The sequence below is a fragment of the Daphnia magna genome, linkage group LG2 (genome assembly GCF_020631705.1).
Source record: "Daphnia magna isolate NIES linkage group LG2, ASM2063170v1.1, whole genome shotgun sequence".
NCBI classification, from domain to species: domain Eukaryota; kingdom Metazoa; phylum Arthropoda; class Branchiopoda; order Diplostraca; family Daphniidae; genus Daphnia; species Daphnia magna.
Window position 1 is genome coordinate 2,808,408 of NC_059183.1, and position 15,472 is coordinate 2,823,879.

The window sequence follows — 15,472 nt, forward strand, 5'->3', positions numbered from 1 at the left end:
TTGAAGTACTGTATGAGATCCTTTCGTTCGGAAATGCAGTGATGAAAAATTGCATTTCTTAACGCATTCGCTTTGGTGAGTTTGAAATGTGGGTTGAGGATGGCACAAAACTTGATTAAGCTTTGCTCTTCAACCAACGTGAAGGATTGATTGTTGCTGATGACCATTTCCAGCAAAGCTTCCTTAGCATATTCATTGCTGAAAGGCTGAATAAAATTGAAAAATAGTATGTTACTTGCATGCAGTTTAATTTTAAAAAACGGAGATTATTTGGTACCTTGACTAATTCCAATTGATTTATAAAATGGTTCATCAAAGTAGGCTTATCAACGGGGACCATATTCATGCTGTGATTGGACATCATATTGATTCCCATGTTGCTGGTGCAGGGCACCTTGTAGCTTGTTGTACAGAAGTTACAGTATGCACGGACCTCCCCAGTTGATGTGTTCTTTTTTGAGAAGGTTGACTGTCGTTTAATGTTGATGGTGGATCAGCTGTTGGGTTTGGGTTGGGTGGTTCTGGTGTGGCAGGAGTAACGCCAACTGCTGCAACTACAGTGCCTGAGTTAGAAAGACAGATTAACGTACCAGGATCACCTATCTGTAGTTATATAACAATACCTCCAGCTGCAATTTATGAGGATTCCTCAGGCAAACGACAAGCAAAGGGGAAGCTTCTGGCTCTCGCTGACTTCTTAGAAGGTTGGGCTGATTGCCCAAATTGTTCATCTTGATCTTCTGTATTAGCCTGGGGACCCTGGGCGAATCTTCCTCTGCTTCCTCGAGTGACTGGGCCACGAGTAAGACCGCGATTAGTAGAACCACGACGACCCTTTTTTTCTAGTTGTAGTTGGACGTCGATCTGAGTCTGACATTTTTTTGTCACTATAAATAACTAAGATCACATCGAAACATAAAAATAAAATAAGAATAATAAGTCAAGATTCATTAAACGTACCTCACGATGTTGGAATAAATACACGTTCATCGTTCAACAATCTTTAATTCTTTATGGAGTCTAAACTAACTGTCGAAGACCCACTGTCTACTATAGATGACGGCGGGAGATGAGAATGAATAATGCTTCTTTTGACAACTGTTTAATGGAATTTAGTGGCACCAATAGCAAAAAAAAAATTTAGGAAAATTTTTTATTGACAATCAGTCGATTAATCGATAATTTTTTCTTCCAATCGATTGATTAATATTAAAAAAAAGCTAATCGATTATGCGTCGATTGGATAATTTTGCCATCGATTATAATCGAATGATTAATTAGTCGATTATAATCGATTGGAATCGATTATTAGCAAATCGACTTAGAACGCTATTTCAAGCCAACATCTGAAGATATTGCAAATGGCAAGTGCATATGAATGTATTGAACATTCAAGTGTCCATATGTTGATGTCAAAATACAAACATCTTAAGTTTGAAACTACCAAAATATGGGTTTGTTACAGTCCTAAGTGTAATAGCATACTTCAAACGAAGAAAGACAATAAGGACAATCTGGAAAAGCCAGCTAAGAAACAATCCTGTGGCCAAAACTATTATAAAGACCAGCAAAAAGATTGCTATGTTTTGGTTTTACCAATTGAGAAACAAGTAAAATATTTCATTGAACATCATGGATTAGATGAAAAAATTCTCAATGCAGACCCCAATTACCGCAGTGATGTTAATACTGGAGATATTTATAGGAAGTTAAGAGAAGAAAAACGGAACACCATAACGGTGCAAGTTAATCTTGATGGGGCCAGTTGTTTCAAGGTATGTTTAAAAGGCCACCAACTTCATCAGATCATTTACGGATTTAAGAATAATTTTTATGAAAAATGCTAGTCCTAATATTGTTAATTTTCTTAAGGTTAGTCAATACGGATTTTGGCCGTTCATGGCAATTTTAAACGAAGCGCAGTACAAGATTCGCCGGGGATTCGTCATTTTGTTCTCAATCTGGTACGGAAACAAGAAAACCTCCGGGCAAAGCCATCATGGATCAACCTCTCAAACAATTAAGAAAACTTGAAGACATCGTTAACGGTAGAAAATATCGGTTGATTATATTGATTGCCACGACTGACACAGTGGCTCGCCCTATACCAAGGAATTGTGGTCAGTTTAATGGGAAATTTGGGTGCAATTTTTGTTTGTTGGAGGGTGTCAGAGTCCCAAAAGGAAAAGGTAACGTTCCGGTTTATCCTGAATCAAAGGATGGCTCACTTGTTGAATTGCGTACTCTTAAACAGCACAAAACGGATATGAAACTTGCTATTGAAACTGGTAAAATGGTTAACGGTATTAAAGGAGAGACTCCTTTTGTTATTTTATCAAAATTTGATTACGTAAAGGCCTGTGTGCCCGAGTATATGCACGGAAGTTGTTTGGGTGTCTGTAAGCAGTTTCTAAAACTCTTTTTTACCGGCAAGAAAAGTCAGGTTTGGTTCATTGGAGATAAAATTCCTATCTTTAATGCCCGTCTTATAAATCTGAAACCACCGTACGAGATTTCGAGATCGGCTGGTGCTGTAGACGATCTACCAAATTGGGAGGCTTCGATGTTCCGGTCTTTTTTTTGTATTATTTCGTTTTGTTATAGGATATTCTACCATCGAAATACTTTAATCATTTCTGTCCACTATCCTATGGGTTAAATGTTTTATTGCAGGAAAAAGTATCAGTATAAAATGTAAAAAAATACGAGGTCTTATTTAAGCAACTAGCAAATAACTTTAATAGTTGTTAAAAACTTTAATACTGTTAGTTTTTGCTGCACGTGTGAGTGTTTGACTTGTTTTCAAACTGAGTATTGCAGTGCAAGTTGTGCAACATGGAGCAACAAAAAAGTGTCCCTTCAACAATGGATTTAACTAGGTAAATTACGAAAAACAAATTAATTTATTTATCTATTATTATTTAGTATATTTAGTAAATTTTGATTATTTAATTTTTATTGATTGTTTCATGTTTATTCATTTGTTCATTCATTATTCATGTTTTATTCATTGTTATTTTTTCATTATTTTTACAATTACAGCAATGTAGTCGGAAAAAATAGAAATAGGGGACGGAGCGAGGAAGGAAAACAAAAACAAAAACGAAGGAGGAACAAATATAAATCGCAAAAATCTAATACATTTGTAAATGTTCCGGCCACACAAGTCGACAAAATGGAAGAATCAATCGGCGACGGTAATATAACTTTTTATAAAAATTAGTTTCATTTAACAAAAACTAAAACCTAACATTCAAATTAGGCGATCACTTGAAAATGGATTTAATGCCAACCACGTCTGCAGATGATAATTCTCATGAAGCAGACGTGGTGGCAGATGAATCTGTCATCGAAGAAGAAATTCAGCCTCCAATTAAAAAACGTGTTACTGCAATGATGGTGACAAGTAAGCCACCAAAAAAGAAAAAAAAAATCATTTTAAGTAAGGTTTTCAGAAATAGTTCATTATTTTGTCAATTTTATTTATTTTTTATTATAGTATTGCGGGCATTTTCAACTGGGTTCGTTTGTGCGCTTTCTTGTTTGTTGAACTGTTAATTATTTATTATGTCGATTTGTAAGTTCGATATTAAGTAAGTCATTTTCTTTTAAATGAGAATGCGAGTCTGCCCTTTGAGCTATGTAGTCTGTCTAAACACTGCCATCACTTCTTTATTCTGTGATTTGTAAGTTCGGAAATGAAAATTTGAAAAAAAATACATAGAAAAGTTTGCACGACTTCAATCACCCGACTTAAGAAAAATGCATGAAAAAATTTCCATGTTAAAAAGGAATACGAATACTTTTCTATGTATTTTTTTCTATGTACCGATAATAAACCAGTTGCTTCTTTTAATTTACTTTATAAATTCCAAGGTCTTTCTGTTTTATGTCTTCCCTTTTAATTTCAATTACAAGTGTAAACGAACACTTTGATGAGTCTCTGCCTTCAATTTCTTTCCTTTGCCTTTACTTCCCTGCAAAGAGCTTTCGCCATTAAGGGGCGCGGGCAAGGGGTGCTGACCGCCTCTAGCATCTGAATGTCTTCCCTTCCGCCGTCCATAGTGATGGAAATATATAATAAATAAAAATATTTATATAATAATATAAATATTCACAAACTTAACAACTACTAAAGCAACTATTTTGTAAAAGATACTGAGACCATTTACGGAGTGGAGCAAGTGAGGATAAATGTGCATTTTCTTACTCATCTGTCCCAATGTGTCCTGAATTGGGGGTGTCTATGGTCCTATTCCACCTTTATACCTGAATGGCTGAATGGAGAATTATTGACTCTGAAGCATGTATCGCAATCTGTTGCAGCCCAAATTGTGATTAATTACCTCTTTAAAATGGCTGGGAGGGATGAAATTGTTGGCTTCGAAAAAGACGGCCAGGTTTTTCCACCTGACGTCAGAGAATTCTTTCACGAATCTTTCCATCTACCTGCATCATTCGACGAATCAAGTATTTTAATCACAGGAACTAAAATTAGATTGCTAGGATGTCCGAAAACTAGAAAACTGAATTTAGATGAAGAAATTGCCCTAGTGAACTATTTGAAAATGGATCCCGAAGAAATTGATCGCCTTACCGTCCAGTCATATCCCAGGCTGGAAATGCAGTCAACAAAATCTATTCTCGCAAAAATTTTTGCGCCTTGCTTACCAATGAAATGTTTTTCTTTATTGTCTCAGCAGCTACTTGTACTTGGGAGGGAAATGGGCGTCGAATCAGAAAACAAATTATGTGCCCGCTCCAATTGGAAATACCACTTTTCATATATTCCAGGCCAAACTATGAAACTATTTGGACTAAGCCGTTCATTGATCGCAATTGATCCCTCCGAAATTCCCACAAAATGTGTGATAGCTACATGCAGTGAAATTTCCCAATTATATGTTGTAACTACACTAGTAAATAACTTCGAGACTGATTAATAAACAGAGCCCTTGTTTCGCTCACATTCCTTATAAGACCGGCTGATTTTAAATTGTTTAATAATCGAGTACACTGTATAAGGTATTGGCTGACTGTTATTGTCCTGATCGTTTTTTTAAACAGTTGTCAGAAATCGCAGTTTTTTCTAACAACTTATAGGGAATGACAAGAACGGTTGCTGGCTTGAAACAATTTGTATTTGTTGAAAAGAGTGGAGGCTAACAAGGGAAAAAAGTAGTTTGTCCTAGGTTTCTGAGACAACCTTCTTGGTCCAGTTTTTGCTTGCGAAGCCCCGCCGAGTTGTCTTGTCCTTTCCTCTTTCGTTCTTCCCTTTCCTCCCCCATCCTCTTTTTCCTTGTTTCTGCGTTCCAAAATTAGGAGGTTATTAGGTTAGAAGAGAGAGAAGTGGTGCGTAGGAGGAGGGGTACGAGACGGTAAAAAAAGAGAGGGTGTGGGATTGTAAAGTCAATTTGAAACACAACTATTTCATTATTTTTTTATATAATGCATTTACTCTGCTATTTTTCACGTGGCAGAACGCAACACTATAAATATTAGCACAACAACTTATGTATCGAAGCATATTTGGATATATCACGATGGATGCGCTATTAGAGATGACGTAAATAGTTTTCAATCATAAAATAAAATATTAATACATAAACAGAATACAAACAAAAACAACGGTAAATTTATTAAGCACAGCATAAACTTTTATACGCAATACTCAGCTTATATTGCCTACAATAAAACAAAATCTTTGGTAAGCAAAGCTAGTTTAAGATAACAAGTAGATAACTATAATAAATTAAAGGAACTTCAAGCTTTCTCATAATTCAAGCAAGGAAAAGTAACACAAGTCCAAGCTTGCTAAAAAAAGTATTTACAAATTTTCACGCTCGTTTGGAAAATAATCGTAACTGTTAGGAAAACAAAGCTAGGTTAACTTTAAGCAAACAGCGAGTTATAAAATCGAAGTAAATGTAAGCAAAACTAAGCTTTCAGAATTATAGCAAGGAAAAGTAACTCAGAATCAAGCTTGCAATAAAATATTTTTGAACTGTCCTCAGCGATGGTAGGACAAATAGCAAAACAAAGCTTGACTGACTCTCAGCCTCGGCATAATGAAAATATTTAAGGTTTTCTTAGCCAAGCAAAGCTATCATTCGGGATGGTAAACGAAAATCAAAGCTAATTAATGCAAAAATAAGCTTGTGGGAAATATAAAAAAAATAAAAAGTACTTCCAAGCTGTCTGTCGCGTACGGGCTACCCTAAAAAAAAACTTGGCTTAAGTTAAAAAAATAAAACAAGAAAAAAAATGCTGGAATTCGGGTTTTCCGAAATATTGAACTTGCAATATTTTCTAACTCGAGTAAGAAAATTTTATAAGATACTTTTGTAAGTTCAAGACTAGAAAATAAGCCAAGGCTAGAATATGGTCCCAGATGACTATATGGCCCAGTTTCAGCACGTTACAGAGCATGGTAGAACCAGAACCGGGCTTGACGCCATACCCTTTCTTCGATGGGCGAAATTTTTTTGCAAAAACGCCTTGATAAACAGAACTAGTCTTCTAAAAATAATTGTGTTATTTATGGTTGTGATTTTGAATCCCTTATTTCTAGTTTAAATAACATTTTTTAGTTCACATTTTTTATTAAATAAATTTAAATTATCATATAAATCTTTAGCATCCATGTTACCAGGAAATATTGAAACTATATATTAAAAAAAAAGGATTATGCATTTAAAGCTATGTAGATAAATATAAATACCAAAGTATGGACTCTTATAACAAATCAAATGCTTGTTTGTGATAACGATACTGAATTGTTTATTTTTTTTATTTCGGACGCATTTCATAATCGTCTGCTGTAAGGAGTGTCTTTTATGAACATGTCTTTTGCTCAACTTTAATTTTGACATCAACCGAGATGCGAAATTGGTTAGCACAACTTCGACCATCCGAGTTGAGCTAAAATTCATGTTGGAGTCAACTATACAGTTGAGTTGGAACTCAACCAGGTCTACGCTGAAACGCGCCTTTAAAACAACCGACTGCATGACTAGCATATTTGTCTGCAATAAAATGGACAGCACCAAAAAGTTTAGTTGGGTTTTTGTGGAAGACAAGTTCAACACCCTCTTCAAGTTGTCCGTTATAGGTTAAAACAGAACATTCACAATTTGTACCATGGCGATTATAAAAGAAAGCCAGCGAAGAAATGTGTCTAAGAGCGGACCGATACTTAGGATCAATATTTTCTAGTGAGTAATTAACAAAGTTTGTATTTTATTGTTCTACTATCCAAGGAATCACACGGTTGGGTTTCCGTCGATACACAGATTGATTTTTAAACTGTTTATATATTTAAAAAATATAATGTTGCAGCATCCTCTTCGAAATTTTACAACACGTTTTCTCGTCTTAATTTCCTCTGGCATAACTCGGCAAAAACTCCATCGTTGTTTAGGAAATACTCGAGCTGTTGTATCAAAGGTATACAGTACGTAGCTCTGCCGTTTTGCCGAATAACTTTTTCCTCTTCTATTTCAGCAAAAGTTCTCTTCCGGTTCAAGAAATACTACCACTAGATATATACATATCAAACAAAATTTCTTCAACAAAGAATTTACGCTGAGAATAATGTGTAGCCAAACCATGAAATACATTAGCTGATATACGATGTGATGAAAAAATTTTGATCATCCTCTCCAGCGTAGCTGTTTTTTTTTTATCCTTTATTATTTAATGATTAAACAGATTCAGGAAGGGTTACAGCAATAGACTATTTACTAAAACATTAGTAATCTTTAAATAACTTGAAAGTCCACTTGAGTTAGCTTGAGCTCCTCTAACAACTATAAAACATACTAAGCTGGATCTCTTATTTGAAAAACCCAAATTAGTTAGAATTTTAGCAGCTATGCTTCCAATAGGTTCAGTATTACAACTTAGAAGAGGTTTCATTTTGCTCGACTACATTCTACGGGGTGTTATCCTGTTCTCCGTAATGCCTTCCAACTATAGAGATATTTGAGTCTCGTATTCTGATTCTGTTTCCCTGAAAAACTGTTCAACATCCTTTGAGTGGTTCTTCATTAAGTGCTTTCTTAAGGCTGAATCAGTTTTAAAATTTTTTGTTTGGCTGCAGCTTTAAGCCTTTTCCTTCAAAAACATGAAAAATGATTTTGATAGGAAACTGTCTGGTTTTTATGTAAATCTTTCCGCTTGTTGAAGTCAATGGATTTTGACTTTATATTGTCGGTCGTGAGCAGCTATGGAAATTTTCCCTTTGATCGTGGTAAGCAGAAAAAATTGAGAAAAGTTCTGGTGTCATTTTATTGAGGTTACCCAGGTGTTACAGGAATATAATTTAAATTTTTTGTTTTTTAGTATTCAGCCAATTTGAGCCAAGGGATTGCTACTGTAGTGATGTAACCATAAATAATATTAACTTTATTTCACGATTTAATAAATGCTATATATTTTTTTCATTGTTACAGAAAAAACTTGTTGTCTTTGACCACAGGCAAGTTTAAGGGCAGAGGGTCCCTTTTGATTGGCGATGAGGAGTGAGAAAGCAGCCTCGCTGAAAGAGAAGAGAGGCAACTGACAGTATGAATATATTACTGGGCAGGCATACCAAACTTGCCCGTCCCTGACATGAGTGTACCCCGGCCTCCGTAAGCTCAATAAATATTTGCCGATCACGCCCTACTGAAAGAAATGCGGATGTGTGTGAGAATTGAAGGCTGAAGGTACCTGCTGCACTAAACACGGGCAACACACAAGTTCGATATAACTCAAATGTCTTGGTAACCTCAATTATTGGCAGATGAATAAATAACCGAAGCACCTTTGGTGTGGCCGCTACGACGACCCGGGCTTCTTGGTATACCCTCCATAAGTCACCATTCTGCAAAGCAGGTGTCAGTGCCCAACCCATATCCAGAGATGCTCGAATTTCCTTAAGAACAGACCGCAGTTGATTAGGTGGAAATAGTTCCGAGGGTAAGTTACCGGTTGCCAACAGAGTAAGACCAATGCCGATGTACCCCAATGTCATGGTGGCCCAGTCTAGTACTCTTTGAACAAAGAGGAAGGCTTCGTGCACCATCGCCGTCATAATTGCTTGACTTTCTAATGCGTTCACTGAACTCACGACATTCTGTTTCCATTTGTTGAATTCCTTCCCCAACGATTGGTGCGCCCTTTCCAGCTGCTGTATGGCCAGCACGTGTTTCCCGAGTTCCCGTAATGTCTCGTTCACCAATGTTGCTTGATGAGCCACAGCATTCACTATCCCCGTCGTTTACCCTTCCAAGGCCTGCAGTTTACCATTTAATCCTTCTAGATTTTTGTTTATCGCAACCCCAAACAGCCAGTGCAGCGCGGCACCGCCGACGTCAATAATTTGTCTCTTGGCCCGCCTGGGACTTCCTGCCCCCACCTCCCGTAGCGTGTCGTATCGGTCTCGTTTAATTCCCAATAGTTCTAACCCGTCCGTCCTCCTTTACACCATCGCCCTTAACCGTGCGCTCCCTTTTGTTTCCTCACCCTGCGATTCTTTTTTCTTGACGAGTCAGTTAACAAAAAGTGCAGTATGTTGAGGGCATCTTATATGGGTCCGAACGAGATATCAGTTGCCACCACCCATTCTGAGTCACTAAAGAAGACCTCCCCTTGTAACCTTGGAATATTACCCTATCCCTCACGAAAGCCTCCTGGGAATGTCCTTGACTGTGTTTTAACCCCCATCAGTGGCTCCAGTAGTCCAAGCAGAAGAAGAAGAGCCCCCACCGACGCCTGCGGTATTTGTCCGTATCGTATTGGTGACGTCCAGGTTCGTGTCAATCGTCACACCTGATCTTTCATCCTTCCATATTCGAGCTTCTTGCCTCCTCCTCGCCAGGGTATAGTTTCTGTCTGTCGTTCACGGACGTCCTTTACCCCGGTAATTAGGTTGCTGCGTAGCGGCTCCACTCGATTCGCTTCTGATACCGTATTTTCTCGGTCTACCACTGTCCATTCGGCTCCTCTGACAAACTTCTTCATCTTCACAACGGGAACCAGTTCTGTTTGTCGATCGCTCGGCCTCTTCACTTTGGAATTTTATGCTACACCCGGTGTACCACAGCAAATGGTCCCAGCCACCGGTGAAGTAATTGTCCAGCTTTACTTACCTTCCGGAACGGCTTGTACACCAGTACCTTTTCCACTGGTCTGAACTCCGGTGTAACTCTCCAAGTCGCTTCATAATGGCGGATCGGTCTTTCTTGTACCTGTACCAATCGTTCTTTCACCATCTTCCTCGCAGTTTCTAAATTCCGGGCCAGTGCACAAGGATTCTCTGAAAGGGGCGTTGCGCGGACTCCCATCACCACATCAACCGGCAACCGCGCTTCTCTGTCGTAGTTGAGGAAAAACGGTGTCTTCCCGGTCAATTCCTGAAAACTCGAATTGTACGCGAATGTAATATACGGCAGAATGTCTTCCAAATTTGAGTGTGGGCTATTTATATACATCGATAGTATATCCCCTAGAATATGGTTCAATTTCTCAACCAGGCCATTTGCCTGAGTGTGATAAGGAGTTGTTGTTCTATTGTCCACTTCCATGAGATGCATGACTTCCTTCGTGAACTTGCCGGCAAAACACTTCCCGCAATCGGTTACCACACTCTCTGGTGCCCTATGCCGTAATAGAATCTCTTCGAAAAAGAACTCAGCCGTGTCACGAGCCATCGCCGTCGAGATGGCCATCGTCTCTGCCCACTTAGTAAGATAATCCACTGCCACGATATTTTTCTTGCCCCCCGTCGACACGGGAAAAGTACCCATTACGTCCATCCCCACCTTTTTGAAAGGTCTCTCCACTCGAATGATTACCATGTGTCCCTGAGTTTCTAATGGCGGCGTTTTCCTCGTCTTGAAACTGAGAGCATGACCGCACATAGCTTAGTGCATGCTGTTGTAAGCGTGGCCAGTAGAATCTTTCTTCGATCAACCCAATGTTCTCTTTACTCCTAAATGCGCAGCCCAACGATCGCCATGGTACGCGTCTAAATTGTCCATCCGCTGACCCGGGGGTATGCGTAGACGCAACCTCATTCCCTGGTTACCGTGGGTTCGGCGATGCAGTAGTAATTATTAATCAGTACAAAATTTTTGTAGGCCCGGGCTGTACTTCTTTCCAGCTTTCTGCCTTGCATCTCCCTCGTCCAACGACGCTCTTGCTCCCATGATGTCGTGTATACGGGTAGCAGGTCCTCTTCGTCGCTACTGTCTCCTATGCCGTCCACAGGATACAGAAATAGTTCGTCGGCGTCCTCATGGAGCCGTCCACTTTTATAAACAATTTCGGGCTGATAGTTCTGTATAAGCAATGCCCAACGTGTTAATCTTCCAGCCAAATCCTTTTTCACTGTCAACCAACAAAGGGCGTGTTTTTCCGTCACCACTTTCACCTTTCTACCCCAAATATAGCTGTGGAACTTCTTTACCGCCCATACCAGGGCTAAGCACTTTATCTCCGTAATGGAATAGTTCCGTTCCGCTCGGGATAACAGCCTGCTGGCAAAGGCAATCGGCCGGTCCTCTGTCCTTCTGTACTAACGTCACACTGATCCCGTATTCGCAAGCGTCGGGATGGATTTCGAAGGGTTTTGAGTTATCCTGGTACGCTAACTGCGCAGCTTCCCTTAACGCTCTCTTTAGCGACTCGAAGCTTTCCACGGCCTCCACTCCCTAGGTAAATGTCATTTCCCCCCCCCCACCCGATCGTGCAGTGGTCTGACGATTTTAGCCAATCCGTCGATTAATCTTCTAGATTAAGAACACATTCCTAAAACGCCCTTATGTTCTTCACTTTAATCGCTCTGGTACCCCTGCTGGAGGGTGCGAAAGTCTTGCACTGCCTGAACTTTCTTCAGATCAGGTGATACCTCATTTTTGTCCATAATATCCCAATTGCCCCTAGTTGTGGCTGGGCCAACGTACACTTTTCCACCTTCACTTTTAGATTTGCCGCTCTCAGACGTCCCAGTACCCCACGTAGCCCATGTACGTGTTCGTCCACCGACTGAGAGTATACTACAATATCATCTAGACTAGACACGTTGTCCATCTATGACCACTCAACACCACATCCATCATCCTCTGAAAAGTTCTGGGTTCCGAACACAACCCCCTCGCCGTTACCTTAACTTGTATAACCCATCCGCTGTGAAAAACGTGGTTTTGTACGGTCACTTTTCCTAATGAGCACTTGCCAGAATACTGACTGCAAATCCATAATTGAAAAGTACGCTGCACCCTCCAATCGTGTGAGTTTCTCCTTAATCCTCGGCAGCGGATACACATCACTAATCATCACTGCATTTAAGCCACGGTAGTTTACACAAAATCTCCAAGTCCTGTCCTTCTTCCTTACCAGGACCACAGAAGCTCTCCATCAACTGTTTAAGGGTTCAATAACTCCTGCTTTCTCCATTTCTTTGCATTGAACTTCTATAAAGATCCTTTTTTTCCGTGGCCGAGCATGGGGTGACTGCCGAATTGGTTGGTTCTCCCTGATGTTTATTGTATGTTCTGCCGTCGTACACAGTCCCAGTTGGTCTTCGGGCCACGAAAAGCAGTCGCCATATTCTGCTAACACTTCCCGGATCTTCTCTCTGTCTGTCGGCATTAATTCTTCTCCAAGCCTGTTTTCAAATTCGTGCTCCCGAAGCGCTTTCTTCTCTGTGACTGCCGTCGCGGCGACTATTGGGATGTCTCTCTCGTTGATTTCGGTCACTGGCTCGATTTATTCCTAATACCATCCCCTCCTCGATCCATTGTTCGAGGTCCGATAAGTTAGTTACTGCCATCTGCCTGTTGTCCCCACGCTGCTAACCAAGGCTTTTCCCGTCGACACCCTTTTCTTCATCTGCAATGCTTCGGAGGGTTCCACCAGCGCACATCACACAAACCCTTTCAAATCAAGTAATCTAGTTGCTACCGCTTTAATCGATCGACGTGGGATCCAGCATCCTTGCTGGGTTACTAGTTTCGGTGCCTCTTACTTCGCCTTCTCCATCAGTGCTCCGATGGCGATGTCTCCAATGAAGATTTCGGGAAGTGCCCCAATTTTCATCCGCGTTCCGAGTTTTTCCAAAATGTCCTTTCCTAGGAGTAAGTCGATGTCACCATTCCGCACCAAAGCTTCCCCTCGACGCTCTTGTTCGCGTCTAACACCTACAGCATTGGCGCTCCTTCCCGTTGAATCTGCTTGCCGTCAACTGACACTAGACGATTTGCGCGCCAGGGTGTCACTGTTATCCCTAGTTCTTTCACTAATTTTGGCGAACACACGGACACTACCGCCACTGTATCTATCACAGCGGCCACCTTTTTTCCCCAGCACAACACTTCTAGTACTACCATCCTCTTGATGTCAATTTTCATTACCGGCCATGCTAACACCTCCGAGTCTACGTGCTTTGTCCCTACTAGACCAATTAATTGCTTACCCTCCCCCATTTCTCCGGCAAAGTGCACCTGTCGTTGCCGTTGTTTTGTGACACTCCTCCCTTACCCTGGAACCGCGGGCAGTCACGACGCATGTGTTCTATCCCCTCACAACCGCAGCACACGATATTTCCTTCCGGCGTCAGACCCCTCGAGCCCCCCCCTGATCATTTGTTCTTGTTGGACACTCTTTCCCGATGTGCCCCTCCACATTACATCTGCCGCAGATAGGTTTTCCATCCGAAGTCCATTTGAATGTTAGTCGGTTGTCCGACCTCTGCTGAGGCGACCGATACTGTTGGTTCTCTGCTCTCTCTCCTTGCTGTGCGGCTGTCCTTGATGCGTTCTTTGATGTGACAGCTCCCGTCAGTTCATCCATCAATTTTTCAATCTGGTTCATTCTCTGACTTCCCATAAACGGTGCTTGTTTTCCAACCACCCCCATCGCCCCCCCCCCGAAGGTAGGTGGTGATTGGAACTTGATCTGCACGACCATTGCGTGCCTTGTTCCCGCCTGCTGTTGCGCTGCCACCTGCGGCTGCCCGTTCCTCCTCCCTCTGTATCTGAACCCCCGGATGTAGATGCTGATATTCAAAGATCTTTTTCTAAAATATGTAAATTCCCACTCCGGCTGCTCCTTTCTGTGTTCACCCGATCCTTCTTCATCTTCAGCGCTTTGTTAGCTCCGTTCTCTTTCTCCCCTCACTCTTCCGTTCCACTTATCCCCACCGGTCGACTGCGCGTCCTTGCCCGCCCTAGGGAAGTACTCCCGATTTCCGGTCTTCCTTGACTACCTCGCGCCACGAAACGTCTCCGAGCGTCTCGGATCCGCTCCACACTCCCTCCGTATTCTTCCCCTATCATCTTCCTCCTAAATTCCTCCCACCAACCTGTTCCTGCCGACATTTTTCGGCTAACGGTTCCTTACCCCGATTCTTGCCAAACTTTTCTGCTCACGGTTCCCTACCCCGTTTCTTGTCGAAACTCTTCAGTTCACTGTTCCTTCCCCTGATTCTTGCCAAATTCATCGGCTCACGACTCCTTAATACTTACGTTCACTCAGCCCGTCTACACAGCCTTAACCCTTTCCACCCCCGTTCTTCCCCTGGCGTGTTTTTTTCATTGTGGCTTTCCTCCAACTTTCTCACGGTTGGTGCCGTTACCTCGTACTCCAACAATTTAAGGTTCTGAGACAAGTTGGGTCGACGACTTTCAGAGGTTCCTGACAGCTACCGCCTCCGCAAAACAGAATAAAAAAAAGCACCACCAAAAAAAATGAGTTTCCCGAGGTTCTGCATCTCCACCATGTAACACTACGTTGTATTCAGGGGCAATAAGAGTAAGACTGAGAGCGATACAAGATAATATGGCGACTATATATGAGGGAAACTCTGACGTTATACGTCCGGTTGTACTGAAAACAAGCCAGATCACATAACGTGGTCATTGACCACGTGACAATATATAATAATAAACATAAAGATAACTGGAGAACGGATGGATATTGGTAGCACCACGAATCTAAGGGTAAAATAATTTAAGTGAAAGACGTAAAATCTTTAAATAATAATCTAAAATAATAGTAAAATTTCTGTTTCTATACCGTACGGTATTTTTACTATACGGTAAACGAATTTTTACCTCTTTTTTTTATCAGATAGCTAGCATACTGATAAAATAATTTTGTGTTTCCATATGCTACCTGATTACCCGACCCGATGATGACAATAACGAGTAATGGAAAGACTATTTTGTATTGCAAAAATTTTTCTACTTAGCTGGGGGGTAGGGGAGTCTACCGAGTCTACACTTTTCCAGACATTTAATACCTAGGGCAACAAAAAAAGGTGTCTGGACTGACATTACCCAACCCTTCTTATAATGATTTTGCGCCAAAACCGCCCTACCTCTCCTTAAAAAGGTAAACTATCAATATTTTCTACCCACAGATGGCTTTTTCAAAACAAATTGGTGTTCACCTTTTTGTGCAGGATACTGCATCTTATTCATTTCCT

At 40.8% G+C, this 15,472-nt stretch overlaps 2 protein-coding genes across 2 annotated transcripts in view; both read left to right on the forward strand.

The window, feature by feature from the left end:
- The first annotated feature begins 1,370 nt into the window (after positions 1-1,370).
- LOC116936790 lies at positions 1,371-2,873 on the forward strand. The gene is made up of 2 exons (XM_032943944.2): positions 1,371-1,775; positions 1,873-2,873. The coding sequence occupies exons 1-2, from the start codon at positions 1,404-1,406 to the stop codon at positions 2,032-2,034; spliced, it is 534 nt and encodes a 177-aa protein (XP_032799835.2). The 5' UTR covers positions 1,371-1,403; the 3' UTR covers positions 2,035-2,873.
- A 302-nt stretch (positions 2,874-3,175) lies between these two features.
- LOC116936249 overlaps positions 3,176-15,472 on the forward strand; it is a 15,839-nt gene continuing 3,542 nt past the window's right edge. Inside the window, exons 1-2 of the mRNA XM_045168667.1 lie at positions 3,176-3,197; positions 3,263-3,406. Coding sequence (XP_045024602.1) covers positions 3,176-3,197; positions 3,263-3,406 — 166 coding nt within the window. The remainder of the gene's footprint in view (positions 3,198-3,262; positions 3,407-15,472) is intronic.

What these genes read in the sequence shown, in the direction of transcription:
- LOC116936790 (XM_032943944.2), top strand. Translation starts at nt 1,404, where the DNA reads ATGTTGATGTCAAAATACAAACATCTTAAGTTTGAAACTACCAAAATA. An exon ending in ATGGGGCCAGTTGTTTCAAG is followed by an intron (nt 1,776 to 1,872) that starts GTATGTTTAAAA and finishes AATTTTCTTAAG; the next exon opens with GTTAGTCAATACGGATTTTG.